This window comes from Lactuca virosa, chromosome 5, assembly GCF_052849685.1.
Source record: "Lactuca virosa cultivar CGN04683 chromosome 5, Lactuca_virosa_CGN04683_v6, whole genome shotgun sequence".
NCBI lineage: Eukaryota > Viridiplantae > Streptophyta > Magnoliopsida > Asterales > Asteraceae > Lactuca > Lactuca virosa.
The window spans coordinates 179,156,696-179,178,194 of NC_136430.1; the positions used below are offsets into that span (position 1 = coordinate 179,156,696).

The window sequence follows — 21,499 nt, forward strand, 5'->3', positions numbered from 1 at the left end:
TTGCAGTGAGTGCAATATTCATCTTTCTTGTCTTTGACTATTGTGGAAACATTCTTTTCTTTTGCTAAATTAAAAGCCACCCGCTCAACAAGTGTTCTTTTGTCATTCAAAATCATTATTTGGCTTTCATCTTCAGCTACTAGATGGTACACGGTGCTAAGCGAGGGTATCAGTTTAGTGGCTAGGATTTGTGTTTTGATAACAGAGAATTCTCTGTCCAATCCCATAAGGAACTGGTATAGGCGTTCCTACTCTTGATAGTCGCTAAGTCTCTTTCCTACTTCACATGAGAAACTATTGCATGAACACTTTGGGAATGGCAATATGGATGAAGTTTCATCCCAAAGTGTGCGTAATTTGGTATAATAAGTAGAAACAGACGAACGATCTTGTCTAGTTGCAACTATTTTTTGTTTTAACTCAAAGGCTCTTGGAGAACTCTCCTTACCGAATCGTTCATGGAAGTCCGTCCAAATGTCTGCCTCTGAAGTTGCGTATTTGATGCTGTCTCGAATTCCCTTTTCCATCGCGGTGGTGAGCCAGCTCTTCACCATCGCGTCGAACCTCATCCAAGGCATGTAATCCAACTTTCCTTTTTCTGGTTTTTGAAGTGTTCCATCGATAAAATCTATTTTGTTTTTGGAGAATAGAAAGTTTTCCATCTCTTGGCACTAATAGTTAAAGTTGGAATCATAGAGAACTTCATTGACATGAAGTTGTTTTGGTACATAGAAAGGATGAAGATAATACGACGAGTTATGATCGATCCCGCCACCAGAACCTTCTCTGACGTTTTTGTCTTTGTCTCCTCCCGTCATTCTTCTAGCGAAAGCAAGGTCTATTTTAGGTTTCAGATTCAAGCTCTGATACCATATAGAATTCTATGGTATTATCAGAGAATCAATTTTTTTTTCATTGATCAGCCACGTCGCCGGTCTTCTCTCGGATGCCACGTATCTCTTACATTAGACCCGTCCGAAGACACTAAGCCTTTACGCCCCGCGTACGAGGGGTACGCTCAGCGTACAGAGCCGCCTCGCAGTCCGCCCAGCGTACCGAGGACTACCCCAATGTAGTCAGCAGCTTCGCACACTATAAATAGACACCGAGGGTCTCCAGATTTATGTTACATTGTCTTATATCTTTCAGCCTCTTTCATCCTTTTCGTCTACTTTTAACACCCTGAAGCTCCGGTATCATTCCCGACACCCGAAGCAAACCCCGACACCCGAAGCAAGCCCCGACGCTCCGAAGTTCCCGAGAAAATTATATTTACAAGCCGAAACTCTACCGGTGTAAGGCCAGTTTTCAACTAAAATTTCCGGTTTCGTCACAGAAAGTCATATTTAGAGCCGTAGTGCTGCCCAAATTATCATTTAATCCTCGGTTATTTCACGGTGAGTTCAATATATAGGAACAATTGTATGTTATGTGTTATATGTGCTATATGCTTTCCTGAGTTATTTTGTTTTTATACTGTTGATCATGTAGAGCATGTCTCGTATCACTTCTGGTATTGGCTTTGAGCCTCTGGCCATGTAGAGCATGTCTCGTATTATCCTGGTATCGGATTTATGCCTTTGGCCATGTAGAGCATGTCTCGTATCACTTCTGGTATTGGCTTTGTGCCTTTGGCCATGTAGAGCATGACTCGTATAACTTCTGGTATTGGCATATGGCTATGTAGGGCTGAAAGCCTGTATATTCTAGCAAAATGATAATCATAAATTGTATGTTTTCTTTGCCATTTGGGCCGAAGTGTTATTGATGTATATCAAGTATGGAAATTGTTATGTCTCGTTGATTGTATATCTTTGAATTATCATCAATTGATATGGAAAGTTTGTTGCATGATTCACATATGCCTTTTTTGTTCATTATTCCTCTTTGCTTCTGCCATATTGAAGTATATATATGGCATAACGTTATATTGTATCTATTACTGAACTCACTAAGCGTCACCGCTTACCCCTCTCAGTGTTTAACAATTGCTGGTAATGAGAATCCAGTATAGTCATATACTGTTCGAAGAATTAGAATAGTTTATCCTATTACTTTGTACTTGGGTTTACGTATGTATAAAAACTATAATATCCTGGGTAGTTATGTAATAAATATAACACTTTGTAATATGCTAAAATTTAGTCGGTTTGTATCCAGTCTTTTGTAATCACACTATCAATGTAAAATATTATTTATAAATATGCATGTAGCATGTTTTGAAGTAATTTGGAGTAACAATATTGTGAAGTATAAAAGTTTTGGCCTTTCAGAAATACGAAAGTTAGGGTCTTTCAATCATGGTATCAGAACACTAGTTTAAGCGAACTAAATATCACGATTGATATTTAGACTTAAACTGTCTAACGTTCAATATATGAACGGAGTCATTTGTAAGTATATGGATACAAACCATAGGAAAGATTTAAGTGGGGTATTGGGTAGTGATAAAGCCTAGTATTTTAAAATATTAAGTTACTTCAAAATTTTTCTAGAATCAGTTGAAGTGAACTAGGAATTTTGAGAATTTCTAGACTTAAACATGGATTGCTAAGGGATGATGGTACGATATGTGCCTAGTATATTTTAGGTTGAATACCTAAATGACCACAAGCACTAGAATATTAGAGGAGATATGCCTTATATTCTAATATGTGCTAAATGATAAATGGATATAGCATGCCTTAGGTTGCTTACTTATGTTGCTATTACTTGAGAAAGTTTAAGGTCTGTTGCCGACCTTGGTCTGGAAGTGAAATTCCTTTCGACTTAGGAAAAATATTAGGATATGCTAGATCGAGCTTATGGATAAAATAATTGTAGAAGATGAATTTAGGAAATCCAAGATATGTTTGATAGAAACACGAAATCCCCAGTTGAGTCTTGGAGAAATTTTCGTATGTACTTGTTTGGAGACATTCATGTGTGATAAGTTCCTTTGTAAAAAAATTCTTGATATGGTGACTTGGGGACTACGAGACAATTCTTGGAACGAGTATGAGTAGGTGTGAATGGTAGTAGAAGCCTATACTACCGGAAGCACAGGACTCACACTTGGATCAGGGAAAGTCACAAGGTTACCAAGAAACTAGAAATTGATTCTGTTTTTGTTCGAGTATGTCATTACCTTCGTTTCGGTGATGACTAAGAAGATGATTTTCGTTCAGACCTTAATGGTCGTAAAGAATCGATTCCGACTAATATAGATCTGTGAAGTGAATTGATTTGTTCAGAGAACCATGTCTCGTGTAGTGACGAAATTTAACTAGTCTCTTTTGATATGCGAAGTGAATTGATTTGTTCAGAGAACCACGACTAGGGTTTCTTCTTGGAAGTCTTGGCCAACTTTTGGAGTGCTAGGGGTTACATTTATAGTGTCAAATTCCTAGGGTTTCAACTTGTAAACCCTAATTCATTCACTTAGGCCTTTAATCCAATAACTCATTTGATGGGCCCTTTGAACTAACTTTTCATGGACTCTCACATAGAATTAGTCCATCCCAAATCAACATGGATCATTAGCCCACACTGTATGTATTACTGATTTACTTAATCAGTCCCCGTTAATTTAACTAGTCTCTTTTGATCACTAAATTAATTCCTGATCAATAGCAATTAAATAATATGATTTCTCAATTAATATATTATTCTTATAATATATTAATAAATCACAAATAACCTCTTTCTCAAATATCCATCCTATCAAATTGCTCTGGTGAAGGGAACCCAAAAGGACCATACTACTATCGGGTCAAGTACATACCAATTATAGTTATGGGCTTAGACACCTAATGCAATAGTCTCCCACTTGGATAAGTCTAATAACTATAACTGCCAATGTAACTTCAAAATCCGATTAGCAATCGTAGCTCTCAAAAGCCGATGTCGAACTCCGACTTAGTCAATAATTCGTCCTTTAGATAAGGGATCAAATATTCCTCCATTCTACAAGATATCGTATGGATGTGAGACATGGATTATAATCATTCTCTCTGTCCATGTGTTGTTTCCCGATTTCTAATTTATGACGACTGACAACAGACTGCAATTGAACACATCAACTTAGTCCAGGCTTGGCCAAGCGCTCAGGGTTGTCATCACTAAATCATCGAGGGGCCCACAAATATCGCTTTTTATCCCACATTGGGTAAAAGGAATAGATAAACGTCAACTCATATGCTTTCTCAAAATTACTCATCAAATCACACACAACAATACATTTTATAACACCAGGTTACTGGTGCGTTTACGCATCATGAATGCGCAACCGACTTGAAAACTATAACTCATATGTCTCTGTTTCAAGAATATATGATAGTATCGTCTCACAATCACTCGTGATAAAATCCATGAAGTGATTCATATGAGCTTGGGTTTGATCCAATACTCAAATCTTATTACAGGAATACTCATGAACACTGCAAGAAACTTTTGCTATGTCTAAACACTTAGACAACCTACAGTCGGATTCATGACAGTCTTACCTCATTACTTACTCCCAAAGTATGATTGACTGTGGATGTTTGAATAATCTTATTATTGAGGAAGTAAAACATGCGAAGTAAAACACAAGAATAATCTAATCCAATATGGTCTCAAAACTTTTGAATATAAATAAAACATTTATTATTAAATCACCATATTGATTACACATTATTCATTGTATAATGTTTCGACTACTCAACTCAATACTTGAATTAAAACAATAGTTATCCCATGCTCCAAGCATGCACACTATGTTTACCTATGGTCCTTTCTTTGTGAAATAGATCAATTGAACACATTTACAATGACGCTCATTTCACAATTCCCTAATCCTTATTACAAGTGTAAGAATATAAAATTATTGCCACTACTAGAATCTTGTTAGATCTAAACTCACATGCAATGATCCTTTTGTAATGTCGAGGCACCAAAGTCACAGAGACTTGGACAACGATATTACAAAGCGTTCCATTGGAGATTGTTACAAGGCAATTCCCCCAAAATGAAGTCTCACATTCAAGGTACATTCCTTGAACATCCTTCTTGCATAAAAGTTTCTAACTTACACTTAGATTCTTAATATCCAACTCCCATTATGGAAACATTTCCATATTTTTCATATGATAATTCATTCTCAATAGAATCCTATCTATTCATAATAATGTAATTATGCTCCATTCATTACTATACTTCCAACTGCCCACAAACGACCAATCATTAGATCATCCTTAATAGTTGTTTAACTACTTTAGTCATAACCGGTTCTGGTCCTTTTTCCCTCTCAATGCCCTAGGCATTTGGAAAATTAGAACAGGAGAATATTATAGCATATGCAATCGATCCTATACCTGAAGCATATGGAATACGATTCATAATGTCTTACATAAAGACATGATACATGACTAGTCCTTTGCTATAATATTTCCACATACAAAGTTTCCTTATGTTAAAACATTTCAACATAACATTCATGTATGTACATGACTAGATTCTATTAAAATCTCAATCTAAGCTTTTAGATTTGAAATGAAGTATTAGTTCCTCTCCCTTAGACTTCTATAGCGAAACAACTTTTCATCCTCAACAACCTTGCAAATTTAAAACTTTGCTTCCTATAAATTAGCATCGCTAAGTTGCAACACTTAATGTAATAACTCTGCTCCCACTAGCATAATAATTACATTCTTTCCAACATAACACTTATGCTCCCACTAGCTTTGACATGTACCCAGAAAATAGGTGGACTTCTAGAAATCAATACTTATCGACTTTCTTTCCAAAGTTCAGATTTCTGATACGAAATGCTTCGATAAGTCCTTATCTAAGGTCATACACCTTTTATTAGGAAGCTCATATGTGGGTCTAAACTATTTCAGAACTTACAGCAGTAAGTCCCGAATGTTCAGACTATTTTCCATTTCTCATAATCCGAACTATGAAGAGGGATGCCGTAATCATACTCGAATTTGAGAATGCAATCACAACTGCTAATACCTTAAAATTCACTTAGTGAAAGCGTTTCCTCACAATCATATTCATGAAGCGGAGAGAAACCTTATGTCACCTAGATTTTATGGTGTATGTGTTCCTATCCATGAGAATTTTTCATAACCATAATCACAAGACAAGGTTTGTGACAAATCCGAACTCATATGAACTGAACTTGTTCAATTTAATTTCTTGCCTTTTGGTAGCACAATGGCCTACCATTGCTTCCAAGTTATTGAGCAGCTCACCCTTATGGTTCAATGTACTTTCATTGATCAAGGTGCTTTGCCTTATGCAATCAAATGAGAAGTCATAGAACTCACATGCATAGTTAACTGAAATAGCCATAGAAACAATAATATGTCGACACGATAGGTAAGAAACCTCAAGTCATGTGCTAGTGATAAACAATAGGTTTATTCTTGATTAGTTCTTGAAACTACTCAAGATTATTAAGACTCCCACTTACCTCTTGACATATAAGACACTCTTGTCAAGAAAAATTCCTTGTCAAACAAATATTCAAGAGTTAGTGCGGGTTCTTATCAAGAAAAACACTTCATATAATTGGTCTTAGTTGGTCTTTGTTTTAGCCAAAACATCACAAGTACTAATTGTTGGGTTATAAGCTTTCTAACACTCCTAAGTGTACATGCAACCCTAAATACCTTGGATCTATGTTTTCTCTATTATACATGCAAATATGAATATTCCAAGGTATTACCCTATCTAGCATACAATCTTTGATACTTGGGTAATAAAAACAAGTTTGAAGACATACCTTTTTATGTAGCTTGATTCCCTGATGCTTAAGAGCCGAGTGCCCCAAGTGTGACACCTCAAATGGTTCACACAACATCAAATACACTTTGAATAACTTAGAGAGAAATGAACCACTTCATGAAATCGGCTAGCCCTCACCATACACACATAGTTCTCTCATGGTGGCCGATTTTGACAAGAATAAGATGCTTATATAGTTTGTCACAATTAGGGTTACACCATGTAAACCCTAATTGTCATGGCCTTTCATTTCCATGATCCATGGGTACAAAACCACCATGGAGCATCCATGGAGCATCCTATGGGTTTTATCCCAACTTGATAATCCATGGAGCATTAGCCCACTATACAAGTATGGATGATTTACACAATCGACCCATATATTTAATTAGTCTCCTTTTGATCACTTAATTAATTCCAAATTAATTCTTGATCAATACTAATTAAATAATTTTATTAATATATTAGAACTTATAATATATTAGTAAACCTTAAGTGTTATTTCTCTCATTTTAGTATATCCAAATGCATGATGCCATGCAACCCAAATGGACCATGCCAATCGGGTCAAGTACATACCAAATATAGTTATGGACTTAAACACTAATCCAATAGTCTCCCACTTGGATAAGTCTAAAACTATTATTGAGTATGACTTCAAGAACCAACTAGCAATCGTAGCTCTTTAAGCCGCTGTCGAACTCTGATGTTGTAACTGAAATCTGATCTCATCAATGACTTGTCCATTAGATAAGGGATGATATATTCCTCCATTCTAGATATCATATAGACTGAGACATGGATTATAAATCATTCTCTCTGTCCATTTGTTGTTTCCCGATTTCCGATTCATGATGACTGACTGATTGAACAAATCAAATTAGTCCTGGCTTGGCCAAACACTCACATGTGTCATCGCTAAATCATCGATGGGCCCACAGATATCGCTTTTATCCCAAAGGTAAAAGGAATGGATAAACTTCGACTCATATGGCTTGTTCTACTACTTGTTGAATCATACAAAAAGGCACATTTTATAACATCGAGTTACCAATGCGTTTTCGCGCAATCAATGAACAACCAACTCATAGTAACAACTCATATCTCTAGGTTTGAAGAATATAAGATATTATCGTCTCATGGTCACTCGTGATAAAATCCATGAAGTGATTCAAATGAGCGCGGGTTGAATCCAATACTCAGAACTTATGAGCACTCATGAGTGTTGTAGCACCACTTTGTCCAACATCTTAGACCTCTACAAGCCAACCCATGACAGTCTTGATTCATATCTACTTCCAACATATGACCAACTGTGGATGTTTTGAATAACTTAGTCATTCAGGAAGAACGACCTAGTTATTCTAGAAGTCAAAACATGCAAAGTGAAACACAAGAATAATCGAAACCAATATGGTCTCAGAACTTATGAATATAAATAAAACACCTTTTATTTATCACCATATTGATTACCCATTATTCATTGTATACTGTTTCAACTGTCAACGTTATACTTGAATTAAAACAATAGTTGTCCCATGCTCCAAGCATGTACACTATGTTTTCTAAACACTAGTCATGCCATACACCAAGTATGCACACTATGTTTGTCTAAACATTAGTTATGCCATACATCAAGTATGCACACTAAGTTTGTCTATGATCTTTACTCTGTGAAATAGATCGATTGAACATAATTCCAATGATTCTCATTTCACAATCCCAATTCCTTACCGCAAATGCAAGAATACCAAATCCTGCCATTTACCTAAATCTGTTAGATTCTAAACTTATATGCATTGATCCTCTTGTAATGATTATGCACAAAGTCACAAAGACTTGTCAACAGACATTACAGAGTATTCCAATGGAGATCAACTCCATGGAAATATCCTTATTGCATTAAGTTTCTCTAATCTTACACAGATTGAATCCACCTATGGAGACAACTCCATATTCCCATTTTGACTATCACTTCTGAACAAGAGTTGCCTCTTTTCAGAATATGTCAATATGGTCCTTCCAAAATTAACACTATACTTTCAACTGTCCCTGAGCAACCAATCTTTGGTAAACCTTAGATTGTCCTCGACAATTGCTTAATCATTTTAGTCATTTTCAATTCTAGAATTTTCCCTTCTTAATTCCTTGAGCATTAGGAAAATTTAGAACGGATGAATATTATAGCACATGCAATTGATCCTATATCCGAAGCATATGGGATACGTGTAACATCCCAAAATTTCGAGCCAATTTAAAACTTTTGGATTCATTTGAAATCATTCAATTATTACAATTTGTTTTCAAAATAGTTTATACATCAGAGTTCCCAGAAATTATAATCGTAAATCGAGGAAGTGTACGGTCACGCCTTCGCCTAACCGCGGCCATCCGCTGAACCTGAAACAATAAACTGAAACTATAAGCTTGAAAGCTTAGTGAGTTACCCCCAAAATACCAACCTCATACAACCATAATCATATCATATAAACAAATACAGAACATCCATGTATCTCGAGTATACAGTGTGACTGGTCCGCCCGCACCGGGCCTTCAGTCCACCCGGTCCACTCTCTGAGTCTACAGTATGACTGGACCGCCCGCACCGGGCCTACAGTCCATCTGGATCTATCCTGAGCCTTCAGTATGACTGGACCGGCATACATGCCTACAGTCTATCCGGACCGCTCGTAGGTTATGTTGGTCTTCAGCACAAAGCAGGACCGCCTCAACCCAAACATCAAGCAAATAACTATGTGCACATATAATAGGTAATCACATAACAATCCATAGACAGACAAACCGATCTAGCAGATCATATAGTATAGCAACATCCTAACCAGGATACCGACCTAACCGGTCACTAACATAGTATCATCCTATATACCAGGATACCGACCCTAACCAGGTCACTAAACATAATACCGTCCTAATTACCAGTACGCCGATCTAACAGATCAATAAACATATCAACAACCCTATAACCAGGATATCGACCTAACCGGTCACTAACATAGCATATCACCATCCTAACTACGAGGATGTAAATCAGTAAGCATATCATGCAATAATCCAAATACAAACCATAAAGGGCCGACATTGGTGCCTTAGACCCTGTTGATATAGTGAGGATAACTCACCTTGCAATGCCGGACTGAACCACGAAAACACGCTCCCGAAACACTTCCCCAAACTCCAACACCTATAACCATCAATGATCCAATCATAAATACCCGCTTACCAATTATCCTCAAAAGTCAAAACGGTCAACCCTTGGTCAAAGTCAAAGTCAACTATCAAGGTCAACAGTCCATGTTGACCTCAACTCGCCGAGTATCCTCAGCTACTCGCCGAGTCCCTTGCATAACTTGCCAACTCGCCGAGTCACCATGCCACTCGCCGAGTTGTTCATCCAACCCGTCGAGTTCATGACCATCTTCATATGACTCGCCGAGTCTACCATGCGACTCGCCGAGTCCCTTCAGTCCTTCATCCATACAGATGCTTTTTAAGCCATGCTAAGACTCCATACTGCAGATCCAACTTCCCAAGGCATGCTTATGACGTAAAGTTGCAAACTTTACGTGTATGCAAGGCTCTAATGACTCATAATGCGAACTCCAAGCTTGAAATGGGGTTTTACATTTAAGGAGGGGTTCATACTTGCCAAAGCTGATAGCTTTAGGGACTTACAAATCAAAGAGAGTTCAGATCTGAAGTTACAACTTCAGATCTGAGCTCATACCCAAGAATAGCTTCATAAGCAAGCCAAGAATCCCGAAACTTCATCCAAAGAGATCTAGAAAGGAATGAGGTCAAGATCATGAATTGATACCTCAAATGAAGCTAATTGAGATAGATTTGGCAAATCAACACAAGCCCCTTGCTGCTAGCTACTTGACCTTTAAGCTCCCTTCACAAGTTCCACCTTCGAAAGCTCAAAAACACACTCAAATGAAGCTCTCTCATGAAATAGGGTTTTCTGGACTCTCAAGAGGCTGCAAAGGGACTAAGGGAGGCTAATGATCCCTTAAATAGGGTGCTAAACCCCGGAAATTAGGGTTTCACCCTCCAGCTCCAACTCGTCGAGTCACCCTTCCGACTTGGCGAGTTTGTCACTTAAACACGTGGCCCAAACCCGCTGCTACTCGACGAGTCAGGCAACCAACTCGTCGAGTAGATCTTGAATTCATGAGAATTTATAGCCATAAATTGGTATGCGAGAATCGGGGTGTTACAATTTGTAACATCCCAAGTTCGGAAGCAAGAAGTTGGAGGGTGCTAAGTGTAAATAAAGGAAGCTACTCGACGAGCAGGTATGCGACTCGTCGAGTCGGAGCGGGATTGATCGCGGGTTAAGTGGCCAACTCGCCGAGTCGGCGGCTTGGACTCGACGAGTTGGTGCTGGAATGAGAAAACCCTAATCCCGAGGGTTGCACCCTATTTAAAGGACTTTATGTCCTTCTCCCAGCCTCCTAATCCCCCAGAGAGTTCCAGAAAACCCTAATTTCATGTGAGACTTCATTGTTGAGGAGATTAGAGCTTGGAAGAGGAATTTGGTGGAAGGAGCTTGAGAAATTAGAGGCTAGCATCAAGGGGCTTGTGTAGATCTACGATCTACATCAGTTTGGGCACATCTCAGAGGTAAGGAGCCATTATCTTAAGCTATTTCCTTTTTGGGTTCATCTTTGGTGGTTGATTTGGAGTTCCTTAGCTTGTTTGAGACCTATTTCGGGTTTGGAGTTTAGATCTGAGGTTGCTACTCCAGATCTAAGCTTATGATGGTCCTTAATGCCATAAAGCTCCTGTCTAAGAGTTATTGGTGAAGCCCCTTTGTCATAAACCCTAGCCCTAGAGTGTTTTGGGCTTATATCTCCTTGGTTTCACGTAAAGTTTGCAACTTTATGTGAGGGTTAGGCTGTAGAAGAGTGGATCTATGGATTGGAGCCCCTGCATGGCTCGAAAAGCCTCTGTATGGATTGAGAACTGAAGAGACTCGGCGAGTCACATGGGTGTACTCGACGAGTTGTATGAACATGTGCATGGACTCGGCGAGTTGGAAGAACAACTCAGCGAGTCTGTTGAAGATTACCTTGGACTCGGCGAGTCTGTTCTTGGACTCGGCGAGTCAGGTCGCAGAACCCCTAACCTCTTTTGGTTAAGACACAGATCAGTGAGTCGTGGGGTGACTCAGTGAGTTGGACAGGATGGGACTCGGAGATCGTTGGACTCAACGAGTCTTGGGGTGACTTTGAGACTTGAGTCGTGTTCTAAGAGTTTTCAGAGTATAAGGACTCGACGAGTCAACGGATTGACTCGGCGAGTAGGGTCAGTCAGGAAGTTTGACTTTGGCCTGGACTTTGACTTTGACCTTCAAGGGTGTTATGGTAATTGGTTATTTATGTCAATGGTCCATTGATGGCAATAGGTGTTGGAGTTTGGAGCAGTGCTTCGGGTGTGTGCTTCCGTGGTTCGGTTCTTCATTTCGGGTGAGTTATCCTCACTATATCGACAGGGTCTACGGCACCAAGGCCGGCCCTTTATCGGATGGAAATCCGGGTAATTGTTTGATATGTATTGATTTGCTATGTCTGCACCCTGGTATTTAGGGTGGTGTTATGTTAGTGACCTGGTTAAGGTCGGTACCCGGTATATAGGGTAATGTTATGCTAGTGACTGGATAGGTCGGAATCCTGGTTAGGATGTTGTTATGCTATGTGATCTGTTAGACTGTTTGTCTGGTTAAGGATTTGTTATGTGAATAATTGTTTTATGTGCACATGGTTGTTTGACGGGGTTGGGTTGAGGCAGGTCCTGCTTTGTGCTGTAGGCCAACATACCCATGGCGGACCGGGTATTACGAAGGCCCAGCGAGCGGTCTGGATAGGCTGAAGGCCCCAAGAGGGCGGACCAGACGTGCCGAGGCTCGGAGAGTGGACCAGGCCGACTGAAGGCCTGATGTGGGCGGACCAGTCATACTGTAGACTCAGAGAGTGGACAAGGTGGATTGAAGGCCCGGTGCAGGCGGACCAATCACACTGTAGACTCGATGTACATGGCTAGACTCGGAGGGTGGACCAGGTGGACTGAAGGGCCGGTGCGGGCGGACTAGTCACATAGTAGACCCGATGTGCATGGCTGTTATGTATTGTGATATGCTATGAGTATGTTTATGTGTGGTTGGTATTTTGGGGGTAACTCACTAAGCTTCCGGGCTTACAGTTTTAGTGTATTGTTTCAGGTACTTCAGGAGATCGTGGCAAGACGAAGGCGTGATCGTACCGCTCCTCATGTTTTATGATTTATGTGATATGGTTCTGGGGGATACTCTGATGTTTAAACTATTTTGAAAACGAGATGTATGAACTTAATGGTTTTTGGATGAATTAAAATGTTTTAATTTGGCTCAAATTTTATGGATGTTACACAATTCTCCCCCACTTGAACTAGACTTCGTCCTCGAAGTCTGCTGCGGTGAACATCCTCGGATAGTGCTCCCGCATCTCTGCCTCCGGCTCCCACGTCCACTCGGACCCTCTTTGGTGCTCCCACTATACCCTTACCAAAGGTACCTCCTTGTCCTGCAGAACCTTCACCCCTCTCTCCAGAATGGCCACAGGCCTCTCCACATAATCCAGGCGCTCACCGACCTGAATGTCATCCAACGATACTACCGCCTGCTGATCCATGACACACTTTCGCAACTGCGAAACGTGAAAGATGATGCAAAACCCAACCGAACCTTTTAGAAAGGTCTAACCTACAAGCCACTCTGCCAGCTGACAAAATCCTGATGATCCAACGTATCGGAAACCTAACTTCCCTCTTCCTGAGGCGAACCCTTTGTGCTGACAGGACAATTGTCCCTCATCATCATACAAAATCAATCCACTGAAACACGAACACTCATGGCTGGCCCAATCAGCCTTGGGCTGGAATACCAGGCGAGCCTACGACGGGTCCAATCATCCCTAGGATGGAATACCCTCGTATCCCTCACATGTTTGGCCCAATCAACCCTCGGGTTGGAATACCAAACATATCAAGTCCAGTCAATCATAGGGTCCGGTCATCCTCAGGATATAATACCCTAGATTGGAATACCTCCATGAACATATCTTGGGTCTACTCATAACTTGAGATCCAAGGATCTATCCTTGCGTCTCATCCACCATCCTCAGATTCGTCACAACCAAGTGCAACTCCCCTGAATCTTCAACAATACATCCAATCCGAACGCGCTCCTACAACAGACATAACCAACACAATCTGTATGCCCACAACCTATGACTGGAATACCCTGTCGTGGTCCTCAGCATAGGTCTGGATTGCCTCTGAGCCCACAACATGAGTCTGGTATGCCCTCCTCGGCCCTTAGCTCATGACTGGAATGCTCCCGATGACCGATCGACACTACTGTCGTTACCTCAGATGCCCAACACTCCGACCCTGCAGATATCCACTTTCCTCTGCCATTCGAAGGTCTGATCGATGCTCCTCTCATCAATGAGCAACATAACGATACAAAAACTACTACTACAAATGAATCACAAGTCATAAACCCATTTTAACTCTTCTTGGTACCAAATGACGTTTCTCCAGCGAAGTCGAAACCTCCTTGGTCCCAACTTGTCTGTCCACTACCCGATCATAGGACACCTCACCAATTATTGAACCAAAAGACACATACACACAGTAGTCCCACGCGTCTCTCGAAAAGAATCCGACTGGGTGGACTTGCTTCCACGCCCTGCCAACATAATGAACGCTACATGACCCACGTCAGCCTCACATCCTACCTGGTCTTCAGTGACCCATTTTTTTTCCTTACTTCAGACACACTATGGCCCTTTCGCAGATGAACCAACCCAAGGAACACCTCAATAACTCAAACCATCATCACCATACCTACCACTACCGGCCAACCAGTACGGCACTCATATCTAACCCATATCAACCCCCTTCGGGTTGAAATACCAACATGTCTAATCAATTCAACTATTGAGTTGAAATTCTCAGGGTTTGTTGGCCTGCCGCCTCAACCCCACAACTCCCTTCAAGCCTCAGTGCCTACGACTTACAGTCGGCCCGCACCGGGTATCTTGGCCTACTGCATAGAGCAGGACCGCTTCAACCCAACCAAATGCCATAGACGATCATGAGAAAGATCTAACCCGGTTCCCAAAACCTGAATGACAGGATATTCTAATCCCAAACCTTCCCAAAACTGACTAATACCCATTCGGATCCACTCTTAGTCCCTAACTGGAGTATTACCCAATCCAAGAAGATGAAACCTCGGAGGCACTCCGAACTGATGGGATCACCAAGATCCTTTGCACTCCTTCTGATCTCTAACAACATCTCCCGATCAAACCAAAATACACCGGAGTCTTCAGCCTACTCCAGCAGCATGTTCAACACTTGGAACAGACCTATTGATTGTTATAGCATAACAGCCTACTCAATACCCGAACATAGATCTACAAACATATACAGAGTCTTCAGCCTGACTGGACCGCCCTACCAGGCCTTCAGTCTATATGGACCACTCTCAGAACCTTCAGCATGTCTGGACCGCCTCTCTGGGCCTTCAGCCTGTCTGGACCGGTCTCCGAGCCTTCGGTCTGACTGGTACGCCCCACTGGCCTTCAGTCTATCCGGACCACTCTAAACTGTTGAGCATCTCCCTGGACCACCCCTCTTGATGCTCTCTCCCATGCATCCTGTTCTCACCCACTTGGGGCTTCGAACTCCTGATCTACTCTGTGGACTATATCCCCAGCCTAACCCTAGGCTTCATGTCGATTGTCCACCCTCGCGGAAATCCGTGGTCTGTTCCCTGACACGCGTGTCTACTACATACGCTAAATAACCCGCACTCCCGTGCTGAGTGTATTGCCGAGCCCTGGCAGCTAACAAAACCCTCAATCTAACAATCCAAAAACCCTTAGAGTCGAGCACACCCTCGACCGAATACTCGAACTGAACTCAAACTATGATCAACACTCCAACTTGATTTCCATGAATTCTGTTATCAACCACCGAGAAGACGTGATACACAAGCTGGGGAGTTTTACCAAACTCCCAACTCACACAATCCTCCAACTAAACAGCCACTTGGTTGTCTTCCTTCCTGCCAACGATGCGAGACTTATCCCATTTTCAACACTGCTCCTGCTTCTGTATCCTGGGACGATTCTCCCCCACTTACATTCGACTAAGTCTTTACCACACAAGGACATTGGGGAAATTCCCAACCCTTCTCATTTTCCCACAATCGATCCGATGACAACCAACTCTTTCACAATTGATCACACACTTCTAATAACCAGATGAACACTTTCTGTATCCCAGTGCAACCGACAGTCACTAATGCTTGAATGGCCCCACCCTCATGTCCTGGAGACCAAAAGATAAATGCTGCAAATAATACCTCAGCAACGAACCACTTCCCTTGGCGCTTTTATTTGTAAATCACTAACTGTTGCTGAAACCATTGAATCCTGACGATGATGGATAACCCTTATGTGGGACCCTATCGGCAAACTTTACACCTAATACCCCTTTTCCCTAAAGGTGCTCCAAGCAAGTTTCCCGTTCTCGGGCTCTAGAATCATTCTATTCAGGGTTCGCACCCTAACTCACTTACCTGCTCAAATGTCCACAGCTGAACTGCAACAACTGAAGCATCCTCTACCCTAACCTGGGCTTCGAACTACTTCTCAAGACATAGTCTACAATTCCAAAAGTGAAATAGATCGCACAATAAACCCTTACCATCCGATACAAGAGATCTAAGGCAAACCGGACATCATAAAATACTTATGCCACATCGACCCACCTGTGCTCAATGACGCTGAAATAATATTGCCAATCCCTTCAACCAACTGACCCCGAGCAAGAATACAACATGATCCTTGGGTCACAAGCCTGCTCACTCCTTCGAGCTCGGAAAACTGAAATGGCACAATCCTTGCCCTATAAAACGACAGTCCAATCCATCAATTAACCATTCCACTTCCAACTGCAAAACCCCAGCTGAACATAATCATCACTCCCTTCCGGAGTTCCCGCGACTCACATTCCAGCCTCGAGCAAACCCCCGAGCCTCTAATCTAGAAACCCACGTGCTAACCTCTCCCGCTCAACCCGCGGAAATATAACGAGTACAAATCATCTTCCCGATCCCAAATAACTGCAGCCCTCTGCTCATCAGAATATGTCCCAGAACTAGGAAGCTCGACCGGCTCCTCCCTTTGCCGTCGTTACAGCTGTTAAAGCTGTCGCGGCAACCGTCTCGGCAATGGCTGCATAGCGCTCGTCGAAATACTCAACCATGACGGTTTTAAAAGACCCAATCATCTCCGGAATCTGTCCCCGAACTATCTCGATCACCTACTCCCGGATGATCCCCTCCTGACACGATCCTCTGACAATACTGGCCTATCCTGGCTGCCATCTCTCGATCCTGATCCGGATCCGGTCTCGAAACGTCTCGAATAATACATACCATAATCATGGGAACTGACTCCAACCCAACCCTGGGGGTTGTGACTTCCTTGATACGCGTATGGGTCCTGTGCTTTCAGTAGTACGGGCCCATACTACCTTCCACACCTACCTATATTTGTCTCAAGTATCACCACAACACCCTACAATGTACATATACATAGCGAGTGATAAATCCTCACACTAGACGAGTGCTAGATATCTCATCACTGGCCTCCCGGCCTCTCACTACCCACCCATCCATGAAACTTCCATCAACCCCTACAGCACTAGTGTATGCTAGCCATACATAACGCTGGACCCTATAGACTTTCGAATATCCAATCCTACCCTAAGCCCTAATCAATAAGAACAGAACATAAGGCCAGATCAAACATTCTCAGGCTATAAGATCTTAATTATATACAACTGTAATGCATACACAAGTAACTACAGTAATGATGTCAATCTCATATAAGGAAAACCCTAGGCTAATAGGCATCATGAAATCAGGTAATTCTATCATGCAATTCCTGAAGATCCCTAGCCTAGTACTAGCATGCTGTTCTAACATATCACAATATCAAATAACAGTATGGTATTTTGGGGTCTACTTACTGGCTCCGGTCGATCATACACTCTGCATCCTCCTTTACTTATTTTGAAAACCATTTTAGAAATCATTTTGAAAACCTTTCCTTGATTTGAAACTGGATTCACACGAATGTTCCTCCAATTCACTCAAACCAAGGCTCTGATACCAACTTGTAACATCCCAAAATTTCGAGCCAATTTAAAACTTTTGGATTCATTTGAAACCATTCAATTATTTCAATTTGTTTTCAAAATAGTTTATACATCAGAGTTCCCAAAAATCATAATCGTAAATCGAGGAAGTGTACGGTCACGCCCTCGCCTACCCGCGGCCATCCGCTGAACCTGAAACAATAAACTGAAACTGTAAGCCCAAAAGCTTAGTAGTGAGTTAGCCCCAAAATACCAACCTCATACAACTGGAGGCAATGCACTGCGTAACTCTCTTATGCATCTTTTCTCAAGTTTCTTCAATCGATCAGTTTGATTATCAACACTTGAAGTTCCAGACGATGATCCAATTGGTTGAACATTTGTCGGAGGATTAATATTCCCAGAGATACATGACCAAAGCTCTTCATCGAGTCCATTTAAGTAATCTTGCATCCGATCCGCCCATTGATCATAGTATTCAGGAATAAGCATAGGAATCTTAGTTGAAGATCCTAGCAAGTGAGAGAATGAAGTCACTGAGTTGAGATTGTAGTTTTCCATTGATGTACGGATGAAGATTTTTGAGAATTCAAAGAGAATTTGAAAGAAAAAAGATGGTGAAACGATTGAATGTTATTATGATAGACTGAATGAGTTGATCTACAAATGTAGTCGATATGGAATCACGAGGACTGCTATGGAATTCAATCTCATCTTCGTTATGGGACTCCGTAAAGAATGGAGGACTGTTAGTATGATGGTGAAAAATCAGCAAAGTTTCGACACTTCTTTTCTAAATGATTTGTACAATCAACTGAAAACTCATGAAAGTGAAGTAAATGAAATAGGAGAAGAGTCGGAGCTTAGTCTGGGAGGTCCATTGGCACTTGTCTCTAAAGTGTATGAAAAGGAAGCAGTCGAAAAAGGTGATTCTAATGATGAAGAGGGGTTTATCATGAATTCGGATGATGAGGCAATAGCTTTTTACTCAAACAACAGAGTCAAAAAGTGTTTCAAGAAACCGTTTAATCCAAAGGTAAAGCAAAGTGAGGGAAAAGGAAGTTTTGTGAACAAGGTTGTTGGAGAGGAGAAGAAGTAGTATGAGAAGAATGATGGGAAGGTTGCTGAGGAGAAGAAAGAGAAGAAACTGAAAGGAAATTCGGGTATGGATTGCCATTATTGCAACGGAGCAAATCTTCTAGCAAATGATTGCATGCTTCATAAGAAGGATGAGAAAAAGAATAGGGTAAAGGATGAAGCGTATTATGTGGAGAGATTGGAAGAGGTGCGTACAAAGGCGGAAAATTTGTCTTTGGTGGCTCAAGGTGAACAGGAGGATGATGACACATATCAAATTTGGTCTTCGGGCTCAGATGATGAAGAAATGCGTAATCCTATGCATGGAGGAATGTATGCGAAACTGGAGGAGTATTCGGACGAAGAGGTGACGGGCCAATGCTTTGTGTCAAAGTCTGCTGATAAGTCTCCAATGACAACTAAGGTACGTAATATTCTTCAATCTTTCAATATTCCTTTGAGTGCATATGATTCTGAAATTGTTGCTTTTGATGACACTGTTGCTTATTTTGATAATTTGGTTGTTTCTGCTAGCAATGAAGCTAAGAAATTAAGCAATCAATTGTTAGAGACTCAGAAGAAGTTAGATTCGAAAGTTGTCAAGATTGAATGTTTAGAATTGCAGATTACGAACATTATGGTTGATAGGGATTCGCTGTCTAGTGATGTAAAACTCTTATTAGCTCAACAAAATATATACTGTAATTATGCTAAACGTCTATATGGCAAATTAACTGCATTGCATCATCGTGTGAAATTAGCAAAGAACAACATAGGAAATTATTACCTTTCTTAGCATATGAGAGAGAGAAGGTTGATAATATTTCGTATGATTGTGAGAAAAATATTGCTGAGTTTGAGAAAATTCCTGATGAAAGATATGCTTATGGAATTGTCAAAATTGATGAATGTCTGGATTCGAATGAATTAGTTAACATAGTGAATGAAACTTTGACTAAATCAGAACAAATCAAAATTTTGAAAAAGACTGAAAATTCAACATCTGATTCTCAATCTAATTTTGCCGATATTGAAGATAACTCTGACAACATTAGCGAAATTAGTGATATTGAGGATGTTTATTGTTCTAAGTTGTCTGTCATTAATGTTGCATCAAAATCTAATGGAAAAGAAAAACTTAAGGATTTGATGGTTAAGATTGACACTGACAAACCTTCAACTTTGAAAGTTTGTGATTCCGATTTTGTGGATATCCGAGATAGTCAAACCGATAGAAGTGATGATGAAAATGATGAAGACAATTCGCATAAAAAGGTCCCATCAAACAAAGATTCGAAAGAAACTGAAATTCCACGTGTTGTTGTTGATCAAGTGTTTGGGGACACTGGAAATTTCGACAAAGTGTTGTCTGAAAAAGGAGCCCATTATTTGGAAACAAATCAAGTGGTGTATCCAAATTTCAAGTGTACTGATGATGTTGTATTTCCAAATCAAGTGTTTGTCACTAATGGAAATGTTGATAACATTAAACCAGAAATCAACAAAATGGTCAAAGATGACAATAAGAAAATAACAGACGAATGATTCTTTTCAAATCAAAACACTGTCGAAAATAATCTAACAAAGAATTCGTATGTTTTTCAAAGACAAAAACCACAATGAAAATGGGTTGAAAAATCTAATGTTGTGAAAGAAGTTACAAAAGAGGTTGTTGTGGAAAATGAAATTGTTGTCAAATTAAATTCAAAAGAATTTAAAGAACAAATTGACAAGTCTTCAAAAGAAAATGAAATTTCAAAAAGACAAGCTCGAAAGAAGATTTTTTGGCAAACCATGGAGTCTCGAAAGAAACAAAATGGTTTGACATTGAAAATGTCTGAAATCACAAAGACTAAATCTGTTGAGAACAAGTCTTCAAATTCAGCATCTTATTCAGATCAAAAGACAAATCCCGCTCATTCAAATAAAACAAAATCTGAATTTTATCCAAAAACAAATTCTTCGAAAGTTCAAAATACAACGTTTTCCACAAATATTAAGAATACCTCAAAGATCTTTCAAAATCAACCCTCAACACAACGATTTTCTTCTAATCAAAAATCAAGATTTTCTCAAAAACAAAAACCTCACAATCGATTTTTCAAAATACAAGCGTTGGAAACAATGATGGAAGTCGATATGCAATGGCATTTCGTCCTAAATCAAATGTTGATTTCGTCCCACAAAAACCGAATTTTTCAAATCCTTCAGGAAAACAAACCTTTAAAGTTTCGTACACTAAAGGGTTGTCTCGTGACAAAAGCATTGATCATTGGCTTGAAGGAAAAGGTCGAATGTATCAATCAAGGAAATACTCTCAACAACAAATTCAATAAGCTTATGAGAAGTATGTGAATACTTCATCAACTGAAAGCTCATCTTCAAAAGATTCGAATGTTTCGGTAAAAACTTGGCAACCGGTTTCGAA

At 40.3% G+C, this 21,499-nt stretch overlaps 1 protein-coding gene across 1 annotated transcript; it reads right to left on the bottom strand.

Moving 5' to 3' along the window:
* Window positions 1-248: 248 nt before the first annotated feature.
* LOC145112080 (uncharacterized) lies at window positions 249-662 on the bottom strand. The gene has a single exon (XM_079048296.1). The coding sequence runs from the start codon at window positions 660-662 to the stop codon at window positions 249-251; it is 414 nt and encodes a 137-aa protein (XP_078904422.1).
* Between the last annotated feature and the right edge of the window lie 20,837 nt (window positions 663-21,499).

Coding starts and splice junctions, on each gene's coding strand:
- LOC145112080 (XM_079048296.1), bottom strand. CDS start 662: ATGGAAAACTTTCTATTCTCCAAAAACAAAATAGATTTTATCGATGGA.